Source organism: Mauremys reevesii, linkage group 11 (assembly GCF_016161935.1).
Source record: "Mauremys reevesii isolate NIE-2019 linkage group 11, ASM1616193v1, whole genome shotgun sequence".
Classification (NCBI taxonomy): Eukaryota; Metazoa; Chordata; order Testudines; family Geoemydidae; genus Mauremys; species Mauremys reevesii.
In genome coordinates, this window is record NC_052633.1 from 76,802,356 (window position 1) to 76,823,534 (window position 21,179).

At 46.1% G+C, this 21,179-nt stretch overlaps 1 protein-coding gene across 1 annotated transcript in view; it reads left to right on the plus strand.

Annotated features, from left to right (window-relative positions):
- The first annotated feature begins 977 nt into the window (after positions 1–977).
- The window catches only part of LOC120374953 (unconventional myosin-X-like), a 220,960-nt gene continuing 200,758 nt past the window's right edge, over positions 978–21,179 (plus strand). Inside the window, exons 1-2 of the mRNA XM_039495411.1 lie at positions 978–984; positions 8,852–9,010. Of these exons, the coding sequence (XP_039351345.1) occupies positions 8,900–9,010 (111 nt within the window). The 5' untranslated portion in view covers positions 978–984; positions 8,852–8,899. The remainder of the gene's footprint in view (positions 985–8,851; positions 9,011–21,179) is intronic.

Consider the following 21,179-nt stretch of genomic DNA (forward strand, 5'->3'; position numbering starts at 1 on the left):
AATAACAGATAATAAGGTGCTGATTATTCAGGTTCATGGTTAATTCAGTAGCCACCTTTCCCTATCCCATATGCTTCCCCTATTTAGAATTTACAGTAGAACCTCAGTGTTAGGAACTGACCAGTCAACCACATACCTCATTTGGAACCGGAAGTATGCAATCAGGCAGCCGCAGAGACAGACAAAAAACAAAAACAAAAAAAGCAAATATAGTACAGTGCGTTGTTAAATGTAAATTACTAAAGAAAAAAAAGGAAAGCAGCATTTTTCTTCTGCATAGTAAAGTTTCAAAGCTGTATTAAGTCAGTGTTCAGTTGTGAACTTTTGAAAGAACAACCGTAATGTTTTGTTCAGAGTTACTAACATTTCAGAGTGATGAACATCCTCCATTCCTGAAGTGTTCGTAACTCTTGAGGTTCTACTGTCCTTGAATGTGCAGCATACATTTCAGTGTGCTGTCATGTATTCAGCACCATTATGCTATAGGAATCAGGAGGTCTTACTCAGCATATAGGTTGAGTACATCACTGAGCTTGTGGGAGCCCCCTGCTTATGAGGGAGGCTTAACGGGAGCTAAAGCCAACATTTTCAAAGTGGCTTCTGATCTTGGGTGCTTCTTCCCATGCACTGCTTGGATGCTGAGGAGAGGCGGAGAAGCGGGTCCACCTTCCATCTCAAGGGGAGATAGAACTGTGACCTCTGTCTGTGACACACACAGAGCTGTGACCTTGCACATGGAAAGTGGTTTCAGTAGTTCCTTTGTGAAACTAGGGATGGGTGTCCCTTTCGAGTGCTCACACACAAATGTGGGAGCAGTTGGTGCAAGGTACAGTGGAAAGTGACTTGAATCTTGTGTTGTTTCTAATGGGCAATATTTAATTGCAGGGCACCCGGGTGTGGCTACGGGAGCAAGATCAGCTGCAGCCGTGCACTGTTGGCTTATGCAATGATGGGTTTGTGCTCTTCACAACAGATTATGGAGAGGTGAGTATAATTGGAAATCAAGGTTTGCATGAGGCTCTGGCTGGTGTTACAGCTGAGAAAAGCCACAGGTCAAAATCGCCTGGTCTTAGATGATTTCCTTATGTTATATGGAAACCGTAAACTTCAGTATCATAATTTTGTCTGAAAAATGTTCCCCTGCTGCTGTTGTAACACGTGAGATCACTGCAACGAACAGAGGTTAGAAGTGCGTTCACTCTCTCTCTCTCTCTCTCTCTGTTATAGCTGACTTTGTAATCACTCTCACTGATTCTGCTGTATAGGCTGTTAGCCAGTTTCCCCAGTTGTTTATGTGGGGGTGTCTCACAGCTACAGGGGAGAGAAAAACAGTTTTAAAAAACAGGAAAATGCAATTGTAAAACCAAATTGGTTGGGGGTGGTGGTGTGTATGTGGATTTAAATGTTTGAAATTACTTTCACTCATTTTTTGAAATTGACTAGATTTCAAATTTATTGTGTCCCTTTAAGCTGCTATGAAATGCCTGAATTACCTCTCAGAGACTGGAAACCATCACACCAACATGTTTCAGTTTCACATCTTGCAACACAGACTTCCAAATACCCCACACCTGGCAGCACTGTATTCTGTAGTTAGGGATGGAGGATTGTCAAGGCACGTTTTGGGAAAGGTCATGAGGGACGATGGGGATAAGACCAGCAAGGTCATAAGTTGTGAAAATCATGGCAAAGTTTTTGAAAAGTCCTGGCTGTGCCATGGGGGCATACTATAGATACCTGATTCCCTCCTTTTCCATTCACTCAATAGCTCTTCTTGCAGGCCCAGGTTGCTTTAGGGTGTTTTTAATATAGGTTGTGGCCACCTGTTTCCTGAACCTGATTGCTGTGTATTGGCCTGAAGGTGTATTGGGGGGTTAGATTAGATGACCTTTGCAGTTCCTTCTAACCCTGTGATTCGTTGCTTGGGACCCTGCCTGCGAGGGCATTAGTTAGGCCATTGGTATCCCTGCAATGTTGTTGTCCGTGGTACTCTGCTCTGTAATTGTCACCTATGCAGCCATGTGTACTGTTTTTACTTAAGACTCTTTAAGCATGTCTCACTGTCAGCTTGTCTCCCCATCTCATTAATGAAAATCACCTGATTTTACCATGTGAAGAGTCCAGCTTCCCAGGCAATGCTGCAGCCAATGAATAAAGTAATAAGTACTGTTTTCCTGGCCATTGCATCTTCATTTCCTCTCCCTTTTCTACCGTGTGCTGACTTACATGCTGCCCCTATGTTTGGAAAGCCCTCCCAAAATCGATTTATCACCTCTGGAAAAAAAACCCACCAGGGATTACAGTAGATAACCAAAGGCTCCCAGTGTGATGCTGTGGCTTATATGGCTAATACAGTCCTTGGATGTATAAATTGGAGAATACTGAGTAGGAGTTGAGAGGTGGGTTCCTGCCCTCAATAGGTTTTAAGGCTAGAAGGTACCATTAGGTCATCTAGTCTGACCTCAACATCACAGGTGTTACCTTTGCATTGTTTCTTCTGGTTGTCCTTCATGACCAAAGATGATGTGTTGAGTACAGTTGTGGCTAAAAAGACCAATGTGCAAGTGGCAGCCCTTTCCACGTGACGTGCATAGGTAGCTTAATGTGGAGGAAGAGATTACAGTCTGTGCCTGCTGAGTCTGCTGCTGTTTGACTCAGCCTCTGTGCCTCAAGATCCATATGGCAGTTAATCTTGAATTGGGTAACCCAATCACTGACTATTGCTTGCCAGCAGGATCTGTGGTGCTGACAACTTCCAGCTGTCAATGTCACTGTTGCACTATTTTATGTTATGCTTCAGCGTATCCTTGAAGCATTTCTTCTGGCTGCCTCATACTCAGTTGCCCACTTTCAGTTTACCATATGGCAACTGCTTTGGCCATTCTGGTGTTATTCATCCTCAACACATGACCAGCCCAGTGTAACTGTGATGTGATAAACGTGGCTTCAATCCCTGTGGGCTAGCTACGTTCCAGAACCCGTTAGTGATGGCTTTATCCTGCCACTTGATGCAGAGTATGGCGTGCAGATGTTATAAATGGAACTTATCAGGACGCTTAATGTGATGCGTGTAGTAGGTCCAAGTCTCACACTCATACAACAAGTTGGACAGCATCACTGCTTTATAGACTTTTAACTTGATTTTGAAGCTTAATACCATGTTGCTGCCAGACTCTGCCTGCTACTCTGCTAAATGATGAACTGGCTTTGTTAATAACTTGTCAGCTCCTTGTCTGTGGTGACATCATTCAACAATATACTACCAAGATAGCTGAAGGCCATAACAGCATTCAGCTTTGTGTTGCTAATGGTGACTTTTGGTTTCACATAGGGTCTCTCTGGTGCAGGTTGATACATGACCTCTGTCTTTTTCAGATTGCTTGTCAGCTCGTACCTTTCTGCAGACACTGTGAATCTGTCCATAATCAATTGTGTATCTTCTAGAGTATGTGCCTCTAGAGCACAGTAATCGGCTTACAGCAGGTTATGAACAATTGCTGTGAAGATCTTCGTGGAAGATAGCAGCCTGTTCAGATTCAGTAATTTTCCAGAGGATTGGAAATGTATCCTGATACCAGCATTCAGGTCTCCTGTAGCATCATCAAGCATAGCTACTTAGAAGAGATTAAACAAGAGTGGACCAATTATGCAACCCTGCGTAATACCTTTAGTAATAGTAAATGGGTCAGACAGAACACCATCTATGCAGACTCATCCAAGCATTCCATCATGAAATTGCCTCAGAATGTTGGTGAATTTTTCTGGACAACCAAACTTACGTTATCATTGTCAAAGCCCAGGTTTACTGACAGTGTCAATAAAGCTAGGTCAGTAAAGACAGTGTAAATGTCATGTTGCTATTCTCTGCATTTCTCCTGCATCTAATGGGTTACAAATACACCTCTACCTCGATATAACGCTGTCCTTGGGAGCCAAAAAATCGTACCACGTTATAGGTGAAACCATGTGATATTGAACTTGCTTTGATCCACCGGAGTGCGCAGCCCCTCCCTTCCCCCGGAGCACTGCGTTACCATGTTATAGCCAAATTCGTGTTATATCGGGTGGCGTTATATCGAGGTAGCGGTGTATCATGTTGTGATGTTCCCTTCTGGTGTTATCTGGACCAGTGATCTGCTAGGTCACTCCAATCCCTGACTCTGGGAGGCAGCCTGACCCTGCTCTGCTGTGAGAACCCCCACTCCTGGGCTGTTCACGCACAGCCTCTGGCATGTAAGATGCTCCTTGGATTGTGCCACCGAATGACACTAGCTAATATCTCTGTCCCCAGACACAACCCTAGGAACCTCCATCTTGCAGTGTCCAGTTATGCCTGCTGGACACTGCAAGCTTATATGAGTTCATCAGTTTAACAAAGAAATTGATATGTACCAGACTTCTTATCCCAGGTAGAATAAACAAACAGATTTATTCACTTAAAATGTATCTTTATAGTTATTACAAGTCAAAGCACAAGAAGTCAGGTTTTGTCACATGAAATAAAAGCAAAACGCATTCTAAGCTGATCTTAACACTTTCAGCGCCCTTACAAAGTTACGTGCTTCTCACCACAGGCTGGCTGGCTGCCCTTCAGCCAGGCTCTCCCCTTTAATCAGCACTCCAGTCGCTTGGTGGAAGAGAGAGGAAAAGCATGGCAAAGTCTCTCCCTTTTATATGTTCTTTCTTCTCTCTTGGCTTTGCCCCCCCCACTTCAGAGTCAGGTGAGCATTACCACATCGCAGTCCCAAACTGGCCAAAGGAAGGTGGGGGGTGACTCCCTCAGGAGTCTAACAGACAGATCCTTTTGTTGCTGCTTAGGCCAGCGTCCTTTGTTCCTGTGAGGCGGGGCTCGGTTTGTCCCATACTGCCCTGATGAGGTGTGAACTGCCCCTCTGCTCTTGGAGCATTTTTGCCTGGGCTTATTTTAAGCCATGAAGATGCATTTTCAGCCTCATAACTATATACATGAATTATAACCTATAACATTACTATAACAGTACTGTAACAACAATGCTCAGTGCATCATGAGCCTTCCGAAGACACTCGACATGACACACTTTGCATTGGATACCACACAGTCATATTATAAGGATGAACATGGGGGTGTAGGGTGTTCCCCTGAGGTACAGAGCGTCACACATGTGCTTCATGTGTTGGCTTATAACCATATTGCAACTCTGATAGCAGATTATTAGCTATGTTGCGTAGCAGACAAACAAAGAGCACCCTAGTCAGAACCTTTCCAGTGATAGAGCGCAATGGGATACCTCGATAGTTACCACAATCAGACTTTTCACCTTTCCTCTTTTATATAGTGATGTCTTTGAAGTCTTGTGGTATGTCTTAAGTCCTCCAATAGTACGTGCAGTTGCCTTGGCAGGATCTCACCTCCATACTTGAATATTTTGCAGAAATGCCGTCAGATCTGGGGGACCTGCAGTTTTTCACACTGATTGCAGTGCTGACTTTGCCAAAGAACAGGATTGTGTCCATGTTGGCTGACGCACTACTCTTCTTAATGCCTCATCTGTGATGTTGGAGGGTGCGGTCAAAGATCACTGAAATGCTGTCACCATTTCCGAAGGATTTTTCCTGTGTCAGTGATCAATGTTAGGCTGTTCGCATTCTTCAAAGTCACAGTAGTGGTATGTGTGGGACCATGTATGTCTTTCATATACATCTAGGAGAGAGCATCAGTGAGACTACTACTGGGTAGTGTCCAGTTGCAGTGTCCACCCTTCAGGAAGGATGTTGAATACTACAAGAATGATTCAGGGACTGGAAAATCTGCTGTACAGTGATAGGGTAAAGGAGCTCAATCTGTTTAGCTTGACAAAGAGAAGTTCAAGAGATGGTGATTTACTCAGTGTATAAATATTTACATGGGGAGAACATTTCTGGTAATGGAGGGTTCTTTAACAAACAGGGAGAACATGAGCCAGTGTGTGGAACTTGAACCTAGGCAAATTCAAACTGGACATAAGGTGCATATTTTTAAATGAAGGAATTAGCCATTGGACCAGATTACCAAGGAACGCTGTAGATTCCCCGTTATTTGAAGTCTTGAAATCAAGCCTGGATGCTTTTCTAAGGGAGAGACTCTTGTTCAACCACCAGATAGTGGACTTGCTTCAGCAGTTCCTGGGTGAAATTCTGTGGCCTGTTCTACGCAGGAGGTCAGACTAGATGAAATAGTAGTCCTTTCTGGTTACCCCTCCCTAAAATTCATGACCTCATCCTTTAAATCATCCCTTCTAACATTTGCCCACAAGAGCAAGCAAACCAAAACCTTCCTAACCTGACTTTTCTGTTACATGCAGCAGTCTCAGCAGTGTTCAGATTTATGGATATTTTGTTTTCTTCTGAAGGCTAATGCTCATACTGAGTCACTGAGTGATTTTAATGCTACTTCGTCTCTTCCTCCTTTTTGTTTGTGACCAGTGTGTCACAGGTAATATTAGACCTGAAGCAAGAGTTTTGTGTCAGGGACTTTGATTTTCTACAGGATTATGTGAAGAACTAAGTTTGGTTTGGGGCTCTGTAAAAAATAATTTTACTGACAGCTGATTGTCTGAAGAGATTTTCCTCTCAGTCACTTTCTAGGTTTTTTTTTTTAACTTTTATCAGTGAATAACAATCCTGCGTCCTGACTGGCCGTCAAATTCATTTCATTTCCCCATAATCTGTATCTATTTAGGATCTGATATCAGGGCTGGCAAGGGTCAGACATCTCTCAGGACATTCTTGCCTGGAGCCTCCCTTCTCACACATGCAGTGGGCTGCAGGGAGTCTCCTGGGATTGCTCATCCTGGCCACTGGAGTGGATGATGGGTCCCTGGGGTGCTGAGGCACAGGGGGTGATGGTGAGGTAGTTGTGAGGAGAGATCATACCTGTACCTTTTTTATCTTGCTTCCTTTCCCCTGCTTTGCTTCCTGACCACTGCTCCATAGTATTTGCAAGCTTAAAGGGGTACAGGGATTTATGAGAGGAGCAGTGTGGAGTGAGTTAAATCAAATATAAAATTTAAATAACTGATTTTAATCATGATTTAAATCATCAATTTTAATTTTAATGTGTACATTTTAGTTTTTTTTCTAAAGTAAGGTTGATTCTCATTAGTTGGTAACTATTAAAACATGTTGGTTGGCAACTAAATATAGAATCTATACTAAATTTACTGCTTCTTTTTGCTAACCTGGAGGCTACACATATCTATATGCATTTATTTAAGCAATTGTATGGTTTAATTTTTCTTAATTTTTACATGTTTTAGGTTAGAAAATGGTGACTGATGCATTTCTTATTTACTAGATTAATTCTTTACTTCTGATTTGTGTCAAGTTCTATTTGGATGGAAATTCAAATTCAATTAAAAATGCAAAACAGCATTTAAAAAAAAATAAACAACTTTAAATTTACTGGATGCATATAAAAATCTATTACATTTTGCATTTAAAACAAACTGATTTATTAAGCAAAGGAAGTATTATCTGCAGCTAATAAATTCAGCTGGTAGTTTCTGGTCTCCATGTTTCAATAATTTAGAACGAATTCTAGTTTTCCTTGATCGATTGGAAGAGGAAAACAAGATTTCCTGCTTTTATCATTTCCAATTGGTTTCTTTACTTGGAACGAAGTCATCATTGAACTGAACTAGTTGAATAAACCAAAATTAAGAAAATATTCTCTCTGCACCTATACAAGAGGCTACTGGTGTTAAAAACTGCATTAGTGCTTTAACAAATGCTGGCTCTAAGTGCTTTGCCAGTGACTTCCACCATTTCAGTGGTTTGGCTTTCTTTAAAACTTGGAAGCAAATGTACCACTTGGTGTTATTTTTTGTATTTAATTTAAATGATTGTTATAGATTATAATACATTTAGGCTTTAACATAAGTGGTCAATTTCAATTTGAATTATCAATAAGTTTATTTTAAAAATATCTGATTTAAATAAAAAAATCAAATTTTAAAACTTTATTTAAAAAAATCAATTTGTAGCCAGCCTGGAGAGGAGGGGCAGTGAGGCCAACTGGCTGCATGTTCAGAGCATGCCAGGGTGGGCCTCAGCTTCATTCTCTTCAGACTCAGGTTACTGATGTTTACCTCCAGCTCTAACTCTGGGGGGGAGCCTGCACTATGATGTGTTGCAAAATAGGCCAATGCAACTTGGACAAGGTTTTTAGCTATAGGGACAGAGAGAAGAGTGTGTGCCTCAGAGCTGAGAAGAATTGACAGACATCTTAAACCCATGACTTCAAAAATCATGTGCAAACACACAACAAGAGATTTGCATATAAAGCATGATCTTTACAATAAAAGGAGAAGAGCATGTCTTTTTGGTCTGGCTTCTGCTTTTCAGTCTCTTCAGAGATGTAGTCCAGGCCTCTGAGAATGTGCAGGGTAAGGATGGAAATACATTCTGAAACATACACCAAGTGCACATGTACAAATCTATTCTATTCTGCTTAGGTTCTTATTCCACACTCCTCATCATGGTATCTAGGCATCTCCCCCAGATGTGGGCTCCATGTTACCTTTTTTAACTCTCAGGGTGACAGCCTTTTGCTTTGTGAGTCCCTGCTCTGGACACTCTCCAGCTTCTCCCAGGCAGTACTGAAGATGGCGAGAACAAATCTGGAGTGGAGGAGGTCTGCATGCTCCCAGAGTTCTCTCCAGAGGGCTCATCCAGATAGGACAGGAGTGTAGGAAGCTGTGCAAATAAATCCAAACAGCAGATATCCACCCTGTGTCATGTTCCACCTCTGATCATTAATAAGTGCCATGGGGTAAAGCTGTTATCAGTGATTCTCTTCTCAGTTGTTACTGGTCCCTTTTCCCTTTCTCTCCAGGTATTCTGCTATCCCCAGGCTTCCTTATCCAGGGAGAAGGTCTTGCCAATGCACCAGACTAGTGTGGAGGGTGTGGAAGACATGTCCATGCTGGGAGACCTGCATGAGGCTGCTATTCTGCTCAACCTGCATCAGCGCTACCAACAGGACAGCATATATGTAAGTGTCTAAGCTGGGAGAAGTCCCTGCTGGCTGATGCCCTCTGTTTATCTTCTGGAGCTGCCAACGTACATATAGAATATTGATTTGAACAATGTCCCCTGAGCTACAGGGACTGTTCTCAATGGATAAACAGGAAATTCCCTCTCCTTTGCATTTCCATTGAATCCTAGATTTCTCTTGCTCCCTGCACACAGGGCCGGCTCTAGCATTTTTGCTGCCCCAAGCAGCAAAAAAAAAAAAAGCCGCGTTCGCGATCAGTGGCAGCTCTACCGCCGCTGCTTCTTCTACGGCGGCAATTCGGCGGCAGGTCCTTCGCTCTGAGAGGGAGTGATGGCCCCGCTGCCAAATGGCCGCACGTGCCGCCCCTCTCTTCATTGGCTGCCCCAGGCACCTGCTTGCTACGCTGGTGCCTGGAGCCAGCCCTGCCCGCACAGGCCTTAAGTCCCTGTAGAGAAAGAAAAGTCCCTGTCCGTGGATATTCCGTTCTGGGCTTTGGGATGGTTTTGCAGGGCCATTTCTCTTCTGTTTTTATTTTCATATTAGCAGCTGAGTTTATGACATTATATTCCCTGTGTCACCCGAGTCCCCAGCTCTTGCTGATCTGAACACGGTTGGGCCAGAGGTTATAGGTTGATCAAATGACCATTAAGGATTAGAAGGTGTGTGGTGGTTCTTCAAGTGATTGTCCCTATGTGTCGTGCACTTCATGTTTCATATGTACTCCATGTGCTAAGGACTGGTCTGCATATCCACCCCGTCCCCTCCTCATGCTCTGCACCAAAGGAAGGAAGGGGGCTGACGGATTGCTATCTTTGTTCCTTCTTACCACTCGTGTTCTAAGGTGGAGTTCAGTGCTTGTGCTGACTTCAGCTTTTCTATAAATATTTTTTATGTTTTTTAAAATGTCCTAATTAGCTAGCTCAATAGTATGGTTAGTTAGGGGATAGCTTAGGGCATGGGTAGTTAATTATTTATTGTCAAGGTCCAGACTCCAGAGAAGAATATAATAAAAAAATCAACAAAAATAAGTAAGTAAATAGATCTTGGAATCCATTCAAAAGCGTCTGGCGGTCCAGATTTGGCCCACGATCTGCCTATTGACTAGCCCTGGCCTCGGGGCTCAGTTCCTTATTTGGACCCCCCTTGTGGAGGGGAAGCTGTTGCTGCACGCCTTCCAGCCTGACCCTCCAATGGTTGCGGGGAGTGAGTTGTGATGCATGCCACAAGCTCTTCCCAGTCACAACTACCACGATGCCTGTCTCTACTGCCTGGGGGATGTGCACATCCTTTCCAGCTGCAGATCTGTAGGTCCTTCCCAAATAGAACTACGCAGTCCAGGGAGTTTTGGCTCTGAAAGTCCCTCACAGAAGAAACCATGAAAGCGAGAACAACTTCTGACTGGGGAGACTCCCCTCCCCCATACATCATCCTGAAGAAGGGTAGGAGTGGCTACTCTTCTTCTTTGGTTCTGGGCGGCTTCAAGACCTTCGCCCCACCTCTGGCTCCAAGAGACTCTGGAGATCAGAGCAGATGGGAAAGGGAGATATAAATGCTTCCAAAAGAACAAGAGGGAAGGTTCCCTGTTCAAGCCCTCTAACAAGAGGCAAGAGTCCCCATCCCATCCCAAGTCATTAGGAGCTTCATTCTCCAGAGTGGGACAGTCTGGTACTAGGAAGGACTGGACCAGGACTTCTTTGAAGGCCAAAATGTCAACACCCTCTGGTACTGGGACTGCTTCTTCAACACCAAATCCCTCATCAGTGGTGCTGGATCCGGTGCACTCTTCGGTGATCTGAGCTGTGGAGATGTCTCCATCTTCTCTGGTTCACTTCTCAGCTCTGGAAGACCTTCTGTTGCTCCTGGACCTGGAGTCACCACTCTTCTCCAGGCCTCATTGCCTGACACTGGGACCCCAGCTGGCACCAATTTCTCGAAGGTACTCCTCTCCGTCCACATGTAGGAGTTGAGCCAGACGGTCTCCAGTACCATAAACACATAGATGTAGGTCATCACTGCTCCTTCTGGTACTAAGGGACGCTCCCTACCCTTAGATCCGGGATCAGAATCTTCTGAGTTGGAAGAGGACTGTGGCATACATCTGGACCCAGACTATGCCCCAGGGAGAAGATTCACCCCAGACAGAACATTGGGAGTCTCCAGAGAGTCTCAGAACTCTCATACTAGAGAACATCTGCTACCCATTACCACTGGTGCCAAGCACCTTGGGGCTCAGTGCCAGGGGTTATCAGAGCACGCAGTGGCAGTACCTCAATTCCAGAAGTTCCACAAGACTACCACCCAGTATACCCGCCTCATGACACAAGGGACCAAAGAAGATCTAGAGTTCCCAGGTTAGAGGAGGAGCTTCCTCAACCAACTCTAGAGCCACAACTCCAGCAACATGAGAAAGAAGAGCAACAGGCGCAGGAAAGGCTACACCTGTAACATTGTCCTCTTTTTCCCTGTGTGAAGTTGTGATTTCAACTTCCCTGCCACACCCTGATGATACTAAGACCTTCTAGGAATGAATCAAGAGAGTATCAAGGTCACTTCAGATTCCCCTGGAAGAGGTCCAGGAAGTACCACACAAGAGGTTGGACATTTTGTATGGCTCGTGTCGGACTGGAGTGGTGTTTCCTATTAATGATGTCATCCTCAAACATGCAAGGGCTGCCTTGATTCTGTCAGAGTCCATGTGGGCTGAAAAGAGGTATTTCATACCTCCAAAAGGGTTAGAGTACTTATTCTCCGGCCCACCTCCCAACTCGATGGGGGTGTCAGTGGCCACCGAGTGTAGTCATCAGAGACAACCCAGGTCTACACACATGATAAAGAAGCAAAGAGGCTTGACCTCTGTCTGACTTTCGCTCTCCTTCCCCTGATACATCAGGTACTAACCCAGGATGAAGGATGGGCTTGCCCTCCCAACCCAGCCATGATTCACCTGAGGGCATGATACTTGGATGGATGTCAGTTAGCGAGGCCCTGTTCAATTAATGTCAAGGCATCCTGAACAGCAGTAGAAAGAACGCTACCAAGAACATAGGTGCCAACTTTTCTCTGCACCAGTGGGTGCTCAACGCCCCTCTGCCCCTGCCCCGCCCCCATTCCTACCCCTTCCCCAAAGTCCCTGCCCCAACTCCGCCCCCTCCCTGCCCCATTGGACCCCTTCCCCAAATCCCTTCCTTGGCCCTGCCTCTTCCCTGAGTGCGCCGCGTTTCCCCTTCTCCCCCTCCTCCTCCCTCCCAGCGCTTGCCGCCATGAAACAGCTGTTTTGTGGCGGCAAGCACTGGGAGCTACGGAGAAGCGGGGCCGTGGTGTGCTCAGGGGAGGAGGTGGAGGTGAGCTGGGGTGGGGGGGCAGGGAGCTGCCGGTGGGTGCAGAGCATCCAACAGTTTTTCTCTGTGGGTGCTCCAGCCCTGGAGCACCCACGGAGTTGGCGCCTATGACCAAGAAATATTATGAAGCAAAGTGGAATGGGTTTATGTTTGGGTTTAACCAACAAGGAATTTCCCTTTTACGGGCCAAGATTCTATATATATTGGACTGCCTTTTGTCCTTAAAATCCTGGGGGCTATCTGTTAGCTCCCTCGGAGTACACCTGATGGCTGTCAGTGTGTTTCATCCTCCTGTAGACACCTTCTTTGTGTTTTCACACCCACTCGCGGCCCAGTTCCTGAAGGGCATGATTTAAGTCTTCTTTGTGTTGGCAAAATTGGTACCACTCCAGGACTTGAACCTTGTTTTATCAGTTCTGACTTAGTTTCCATTTGAGCCCTAGGCATCCCACTCTCTACTACATCTTTCTGTGAAGATAGCATTTTTGGTCACTGGTATGTCGGTTGGAAGAATTAAAGGTAATAATTGGAGATATACCAATCTCCTAGAACTGGAAGGGACCTTGAAAGGTCATCTAGTCCAGCCCCTGCCTTCACTAGCAGGACCAATTTTTGCCCCAGATCCCTAAGTGGCCTCCTCAAGGATTGAACTCACAACCCTGGGTTTAGTAGGCCAATGCTCAAACCACTGAGCTATCTCAGGGAGCTAAGAGTGCTTGTGGCTGACCCTCCCCCATACAGCTTCACACAGGGATAGGATATCTGAGGTTACATCCTAAGTTCATCCCTAAGGTGGTGTCAGACTTGCACATCAACCAAAGGATCCCTCTTCCAATGTTTTACCCTAAACATCATTCTAGCAGTGGAGAGGTGGCACTCATTGGACATGCAGGCTACTTGGAAAAAATGAAATCCTCTTGAAAGGTCCCTAGACTCTTTGCCTCATTCATGGAACATATGCAAGGGGAGAGGCCATTTCCTCCCAAAGACTGTCTTGATAATCCTCAGTCCTGCCTTGAGTGCAGGGGACTGGACTAGATGACCTCTCAAGGTCCATTACAGTCCTATGATTCTGTGAAATGGATCTCAGGGAGCATCCAACTCTGCTATGAGATTAACATCTCCTTTGAGGGCATCTTTGAAAACTCATTTGATTAGACTTCAGGTGGCATTGATTGTTTCCCTTTGAGAAATCCCTATTTCCCTGTTGCTGACTTCTGTAGAGCAGCAATTTGGAGTTCCAGTCACACCTTCACTGTGCACTGGTGCAAGTAGCTGGCTGTATTTTAAAGAAGCCTTATTGAGGTTGCAGGAACAAACCATCCCGATGTGTAGGAAGAAAAGTAAATAGGGCAGGCGACCAGCTTGGCTCAACAGTGAAATCCTTGCTCGTCTTAAACACAAAGAAACAGCTTATAAGAAGTGGAAGATTGGACAAATAACCAGGGAGGAGTATAAAAGTATTGCTCAGGCATGCAGGAGTGAAATTAGGAAGGCCAAATCACACTTGGAGTTGCAGCTAGCCGGAGATGTTAGGAGTAACAAGAAGGGTTTCTTCAGGTATGTTAGCAACAAGAAGAAAGTCAAGGAAAGTGTGGGCCGCTTGCTGAATGAGGGAGGGAACCTAGTGACAGAGGATGTGGAGAAAGCTAGTGTACTCAGTGCTTTTTTTGCCTCTGTTTTCACAGACAAGGTCAGCTCCCAGACAGCTGCACTCTGCAGCATGGTATGGGGAGGAGGTGACCAGCTCTCTGTGGGGAAAGAAGTAGTTCGGGACTATTTAGAAAAGCTGGACGAGCACAAGTCCACGGGGCCGGATGCACTGCATCTGAGGGTGCTAAAGGAGTTGGCCGATGAGATTGCAGAGCCATTGGCCATTATCTTTGAAAAATCATGGCGATCGGGGGAGGTCCCGGATGACTGGAAAAAAGCTAATGTAGTGCCCATGTTTAAAAAAGGGAAGAAGGAAGATCCAGGGAACTACAGGCCAGTCAGTCTCACCTCAGTCCCTGGAAAAATCATGGAACAGGTCCTCAAGGAATCAATTCTGAACCACTTAAAGGAGGGGAAAGTGATCAGGAACAGTCAGCATGGATTCACCAAAGGCAAGTCATGCCTGACTAATCTAATTGCCTTCTATGATGAGATAACCGGCTCTGTGGATGAGGGGAAAGCAGTGGATGTGCTATTTCTGGACTTTAGCAAAGCTTTTGATACAGTCTCCCACAGTATTCTTGCCAGCAAGTTAAAGAAGTATGGGCTGGATGAATGGACGGTAAGGTGGATAGAAAACTGGCTAGATGGTCAGGCTCAACGGGTAGTGATCAATGGTTCCATGTCTAGTTGGCAGCCAGTATCAAGTGGAGTGCCCCAAGGGTCGGTGCTGGGGCCGGTTTTATTCAATATCTTCATTAACGATCTGGAGGATGGTGTGGACTGCACCCTTAGCAAGTTTGCAGATGACACTAAACTGGGAGGAGTGGTTGATATGCTGGAGGGTAGGGATAGGATACAGAGGGACCTAAACAAATTAGAGGATTGGGCCAAAAGAAATATGATGAGGTTCAACAAGGACAAGTGCAGAGTCCTGCACTTAGGACGGAAGAATCCCATGCACTGCTACAAACTAGGGACCGAATGGCTGGGCAGCAGTTCTGCAGAAAAGGACCTAGGGGTTACGGTGGACGAAAAGCTGAATATGAGTCAACAGTGTGCCCTTGTTGCCAAGAAGGCTAATTGCATTTTGGGTTGTATAAGTAGGGGCATTTCCAGCAGATCGAGGGATGTGATCATTCCCCTCTACTCAGCACTGGTGAGGCCTCATTTGGAGTACTGTGTCCAGTTTTGGGCCCCACACTACAAGAAGGATGTGGATAAATTGGAGAGAGTCCAGCGGAGGGCAACAAAAATGATTAGGGGGCTGGAGCACATGACTTATAAGTAGAGGCTGAGGGAACTGAGATTGTTTAGTCTGCAGAAGAGAAGAATGAGGGTGGATTTGATAGCTGCTTTCAACTATGTGAAAGGGGGTTCCAAAGAGGATGAATCTAGACTGTTCTCAGTGGTAGAAGATGACAGAACAAGGAGTAATGGTCTCAAGTTGCAGAGGGGGAGGTTTAGGTTGGATATTAGGAAAAACTTTTTCACTAGTAGGGTGGTGAAGAACTGGAATGGGTTACCTAGGGAGGTGGTGGAATCTCCTTCCTTTGAGGTTTTTAAGGTCAGGCTTGACAAAGCCCTGGCTGGGATGATTTAGCTGGGTTTGGTCCTGCTTTGAGCAGGGGGTTGGACTAGATACCTCCTGAGGTCCCTTCCAACCCTGAGATTCTATGATTCTATGATACTGATGCTCCTCTGGACAGGGCGGTTCTGCAATCTGTTGTGTCGTAGGACTCCAGCCCCCACCTCCTTATAAAGATGCTGCTGGTGAATCACCTGAAGTGAACTACACATAGGGACAGTCACTCAAAGAAGGATGGGTTACTCACCTTGTAGTAGTTTGAGGTTTTTGAGATGTATTGTTCCTATGTGTAGTGTATTACCTGCCTTCCTTCCTCACTGCCTGGTTTTCCTTTACTGGGAGTTAGTGGTAGAGAAAGAATTAAGATGGTGGCAATCTGTCAGCCCGCTTTGTTTCTTTGATGTGGAGCCCAAGAAAAGTGGGGGTGTTTGCGTGGGCCATACAGACACGGCTAGGGAAAAATCTCTAGACCTAGGTGCATGGAGCAGATATGTAACCTGAAGTGCACTAACCATAGGGAAAATAAATCTTGAATAATTCAAATTATGACCAGGTGAGTAACCCATCCCTTCTGAATGGTGAATATAGGTTGGGCCCAAGTATCCCAAGTAACTTGGGCAGATATGATCTATCATTGAAAAGAACCAAGAAAGAGCAACTATTGCCAGACTGCCCCCTCACTGTTCTGTAATGTCTGCCCCCTCTCCAAGATGACTACACACAGCCCCTGCCACGCAGATGTGGTTTCTGAATTTCCTTTAAAACCCTGTGGGGCGGAGTTCTCTGGTGCACCTCCAACCAAGGAGTTTCCAGGAGTGACCTACACACGGGACAAGGGGTGCAGGATGGGGTGAACATGCTTTTGAGGAGACTCCTTTAGGATTTAAGGAAAAGAGATTGAAAGGGGCTCACTGGGCTTTACCTGTGCCCAAAGCTCTTCAGAGTGTGACAGTAAAATGTGAATCTCCAAATGTGTTGCCTAGCAACTGTTACTAAGGCAACAAGACTGTATTCACCTTGTATTCCAGTAAATGATCAATTAAGTGACCTGGTTTCTGGAAAGTCGCCTGTCTGTATTGGGATTTGAAGGAGGCTGCAAATTCTGTCTCTCATGGTACAGTGGCCTCTCTACCTAGTGTCTTGCATCGTGCTTGTCTTGCTGGCTTTGGGACCCAGTCCCACACAAGGTATTCTCTGTGTAGAGACCTTTCTCTGGCAGCCCTTGAGTCCCCCACCCTCCTGCCTTTTTAGTTTGCAGCCTGTTACCCTCTTGAGCAGCTCTTTGCGAATCGCCTTCACTTCTTGACCACATCCCTTCCGTTTCCTTTTCTGTAATCTTTAAGACCTTTGAGGCAGGGCCTCTCTTCATTTTCTGTTTGTGCTTTGAGTAGTGTCAGGCATGCTGACATCACTTAAATAATAAAAATAGCAACTTTGTTCCCTAACCCTATCCTCATAGCTCTGACCCTCTGACTCATCCTCTGCCGTATCTCATTCTTCAGTATCATTTCTCTGTTCTGGTTCCCAGGGTTATGCCTGGTATATGAGAGGGGGATTGAAAGAGGCAAGAGATGCAATTAATGATGTTTCAGAAATAGTTGGGATATTAAATACCTTTTCAGCCAGAAGAAGTCTGGAAAAATTAGGAAGAAAGATCTTGTTAAAATAACTGCCAATTGAGAGGAGGTCAAGGAATACTTGGCTAATTAAAACACAAATAAGCCCCATAAACCAGACAGTCCAGCAGACATGCACCCTGGGGAATTAGCTAACTAAATTACTGTGTATGATGTTCCCCTCTCATATTATCTGGACTGGTGATCTGCTAGGTCACTCCAATCCTTGACTCTGGGAACCAACCTTACTCTGCTCTGCTGTGAGAATCCCCACTCCTGGGCTGTTCACGCACAGCCTCTGGCATGTAAGCTGCTCCCAGCTATTTGCAGCCGAATGACTCTAGCCAGTAGCTCTGGTCCCAGACACAATCCTAGGAACAGGAGTACTTGTGGCACCTTAGAGACTAACAAATTTATTTCAGCATGAGCTAGCTGAGAGCTAAAGCTTTCGGATCTTCCGAAGTGAGCTTTTTAGCTCTCGCAAAGCTCATGCTGATAAAAATTTCTCTCTCTAAGGTGCCAAGTCTTCTCTTTTTTTTTGATACAGACTAACACGGCTGCTACTCTGAAACCAATCCTAGGAACGTCTGTCTTGCAGTGTCCTGTTATGCCCGCTGGACACTGCAAGCTTATATGAGTTCGTCAATTTAACAAAGAAATTGGTATGTACCAGGCTTGTTATCCCAAGGGGAGTCTCTGACATGCTTCAAACCAAATGCACTGCTTCAGGTAGAATAAACAAATAAATGTATTAACTACAAAGATAGATTTTAAGTGATTATAAGTCAAAGCACAACAAGTCAGATTTAGTCAAATGAAATAAAAGCCTTTCAGCCAGACTCTCCCCTTTGATTAGCGCTTCAGTTGCTTGGTGGTGGTATCTGTAGCTGGAGCTGGAAGAGAGAGAGAGAGAGAGAGAGAGAGAGAGCATGGCAACCATCTCTCACTTTTATCATGTTCTTTCTTTCCTCTTGGCTTTGCCTCCCCCCTTCAGAGTCAGGTGAGCATTACCTCATTGCAGTCCCAAACTGACCAAAGGAAGGGGGGTGACTCACTTGAGAGTCCAACAGATAGATCCTTTTGTTGCTGCCTAAGCCAGTGTCCTTTGTTCCTGTGGGGCTGGGCTTGGTTTGTCCCATACATGCCCTGATGAGGTGTGAACTGCCCCTCTGCTCTTGGGGAGTTTTTGGCTGGGCTTGTTTTAAACCATGAGGACACATTTTCAGCCTCATAACTATACACATGAAATTACAACTTATAACATCACTATAACAACAATGCTCAGTGTATCATGAGCCTTCTGAAGACACCCGACATAAACTTTGCATTGGATACCACACAGTCATATTATAAGGATGAACATGGGGATGTAGGGTGTTCCCTCGAGGTACAGAGCATCACACTGCGTCCCTGAGAATTATGAACATATGGGAGAGGTACCAGAAAACTGGAGGAACATAGGAACGGCCATACTGGGTCGGATGAGGGGTCCATCTAGCCCAGTGTCCTGTCTTCTAACAGTGGCCAGTGCTGGATGCTTCAGAGGGAATGAACAGAACAAGGCACTTTTGAGTGATCCATCTCCTGTAGTCCAGTCCTAGCTTCTGGAGCATGGGATTATGTCCCTGACCATCTTGGCTAATAGTCATTAATGGACTTATCCTCTGGAATTTATCTAATTCTTTTTTTACAATTATACTTTTGGCCTTCACAACATCCCGTGGCAACAAGTTCCATAGAGGTTGACTGTGCAGTGTGTGAAAAAATACTTCCTTTGGTTTGTTTTAAACTTGCTGCCTATTAATTTTATTGGGTGGCTCCTAGTTCTTGTGTTATGAGAAGGCACAAATAACACTTCCTTATTCATGTTCTCCACACCATTCATGATTTTATAGATCTCTAACATATCCCCCCTTCATTGTCTCTCTTCTAAGCTAAACAGTTCCAGATTTTTTTAATCTTTCCTTGTATGGAAGCTGTTCCATGCCCCTAATAATTTTTGTTGCGCTTCTCTGAACCTTTTTCAGTTCTAATATATTGTTTTTCAGATGGGGTGACCAGAACTGTACATGGTTTTCAAGGTGCGGGCCTACCATAGATTTATATAGTGGCATTAGGTTTTTCAGTTTTATTATCTATCCCTTATGGTTCCCAACATTTTGTTAGCTTTTTTAACTGCTGCTGCACATTAAGTGGATGTTTTCAGAAAACTATCTATGAGGACTCCAAGATTACTTTCTTGGAATGGTAACTGCTAATTTAGACTCTATCATTTTGTATGTATGGTTGGGATTATTTGTTCCAGTGTGCATTATTTTGCACTTACTACTCCTGGGTGAATTTGGCACTATTGTGCATGTGCAGAATTTATGTCTTCAGGCAAAGCTTTTGTCATGGATATTTTTAGTAAAAGTCACAGACAGGTCATGGGCAATAATGAAAAATTCATTGACATTTTACTAAAAATATCCATGACTTCCATGACATTCGTGACTAAATCGCAGCCTTATTTATGTCCCCCACAGATTTCTTTGCTTTCCTGCAGAAAAATGACTTTCTGATGGGGAAGGAAAGGGAAGCCCCATGAGTGGTCATACGACCCTTCCCAACAGCATGTTTCGGGTGCCCAGGGCAGCCGGCAGAGCGGTAAATCACTCTGGGCAAGGGGTTGGGACTGGGGAAGACCTGGCTGGTGGCTCCTACCCTGTGCTGGGCTTAGCTGCTAGTCCTGGTTGGGTTGGGGAGGACAGGACTTCCTCTTTCCCTGCAAAGCGTCCAGAGCTATCAGACCCAGCCCAAGATTTCTCCCTTGGCTGTAGGAAGCTCTGAAAACTGTCCCGCCCGTGCTTCCTACACCCATCACTTCTCAGCTGCAAGGGGGAGAGATCACTGTACTGGGAGTTTCTCCCCCATCCGCCCAACCCCCGTGTATCCATACCCGCTCCTGCCGAGCTTCACCCCGCCCCGCAGTTAGAACCCCCCGATGAGCCCTACTCCCCCTGCATCTGGACCAACCCAATGAACCACTTGCACCTGGATCCCCACCCCACTGAGCCACACTCCTCCAGCATCTGGATCCTGCCCCACTAAGCTCCCCACATCCAGACCCTCCTGCCAAGCTCTATCCCTCCCACACTCAGACCACCCCACTGAGCTCCCCACACTCAGACCTCCCTAGTGAGCTCTATGCCCCCCACACCCAGACCCCATGCTGAGCCCCAAACACCTTCACCTGGACCCCCCTGCAGTGTCCCATTACCGTTGCACCCAGAACCCCACAACAAGCCCATGTGCACCAGATCCCCCCACACCTGGATCCTCCACTGAGCCACCCACATCCAGATTGTTCCACACAGAACCCTCTCAACCCACATCTGGATCCAGGGCCATCCTTACCCATACACAAAGTACGCAGCTGCGTAGGGCACCAGCAAATTCGGGCACCAAATTTCCTGGTGCCCTGCGCAGTTGCATGCTGCTCCAGCCCCTGCTCCGGTTCTTCCCCAGGGCCTCCGCCCCCTGCATCGCCCCCGCCCTGCTTCTTCTCGCCCCTGCCCAGCCCTGCCCCCACTCCCCTGAGCTCTGCAGCTGGGCGGGGGCTGCACTCACTGGCGGTGGGAGTGCAGCAACCTGGCCCAAGCCACGTCACTGGTGAGTGCTGGCAGGTGGTTCCCCCCTACCCCCCAAGCCAGCCCTGCCCCCTCCCCCGTGGAGGCCTGGGGCCCGCTCCCCCCCCCCCATGGAGGCCTGGGGCCATCCCCCCACACCTCCCTGCAGAAGCCTGCCCGCCCCGCCCATGGGAGCTGCGTAGAGCCCCAGTAGAGCTGGAGATGGCTCTGTCTGGATCCCCCCTCGCTAAGCCCCTCCACACTTGGATCCTGCCTTGCTGAGCCTGCCGGCCCTGGGGTGTTTCTGAGGTAGGCCCGGTCCTTGCGCTGTGTCAGGGTTGGGTGCAGCCTCACCGCTGAGTC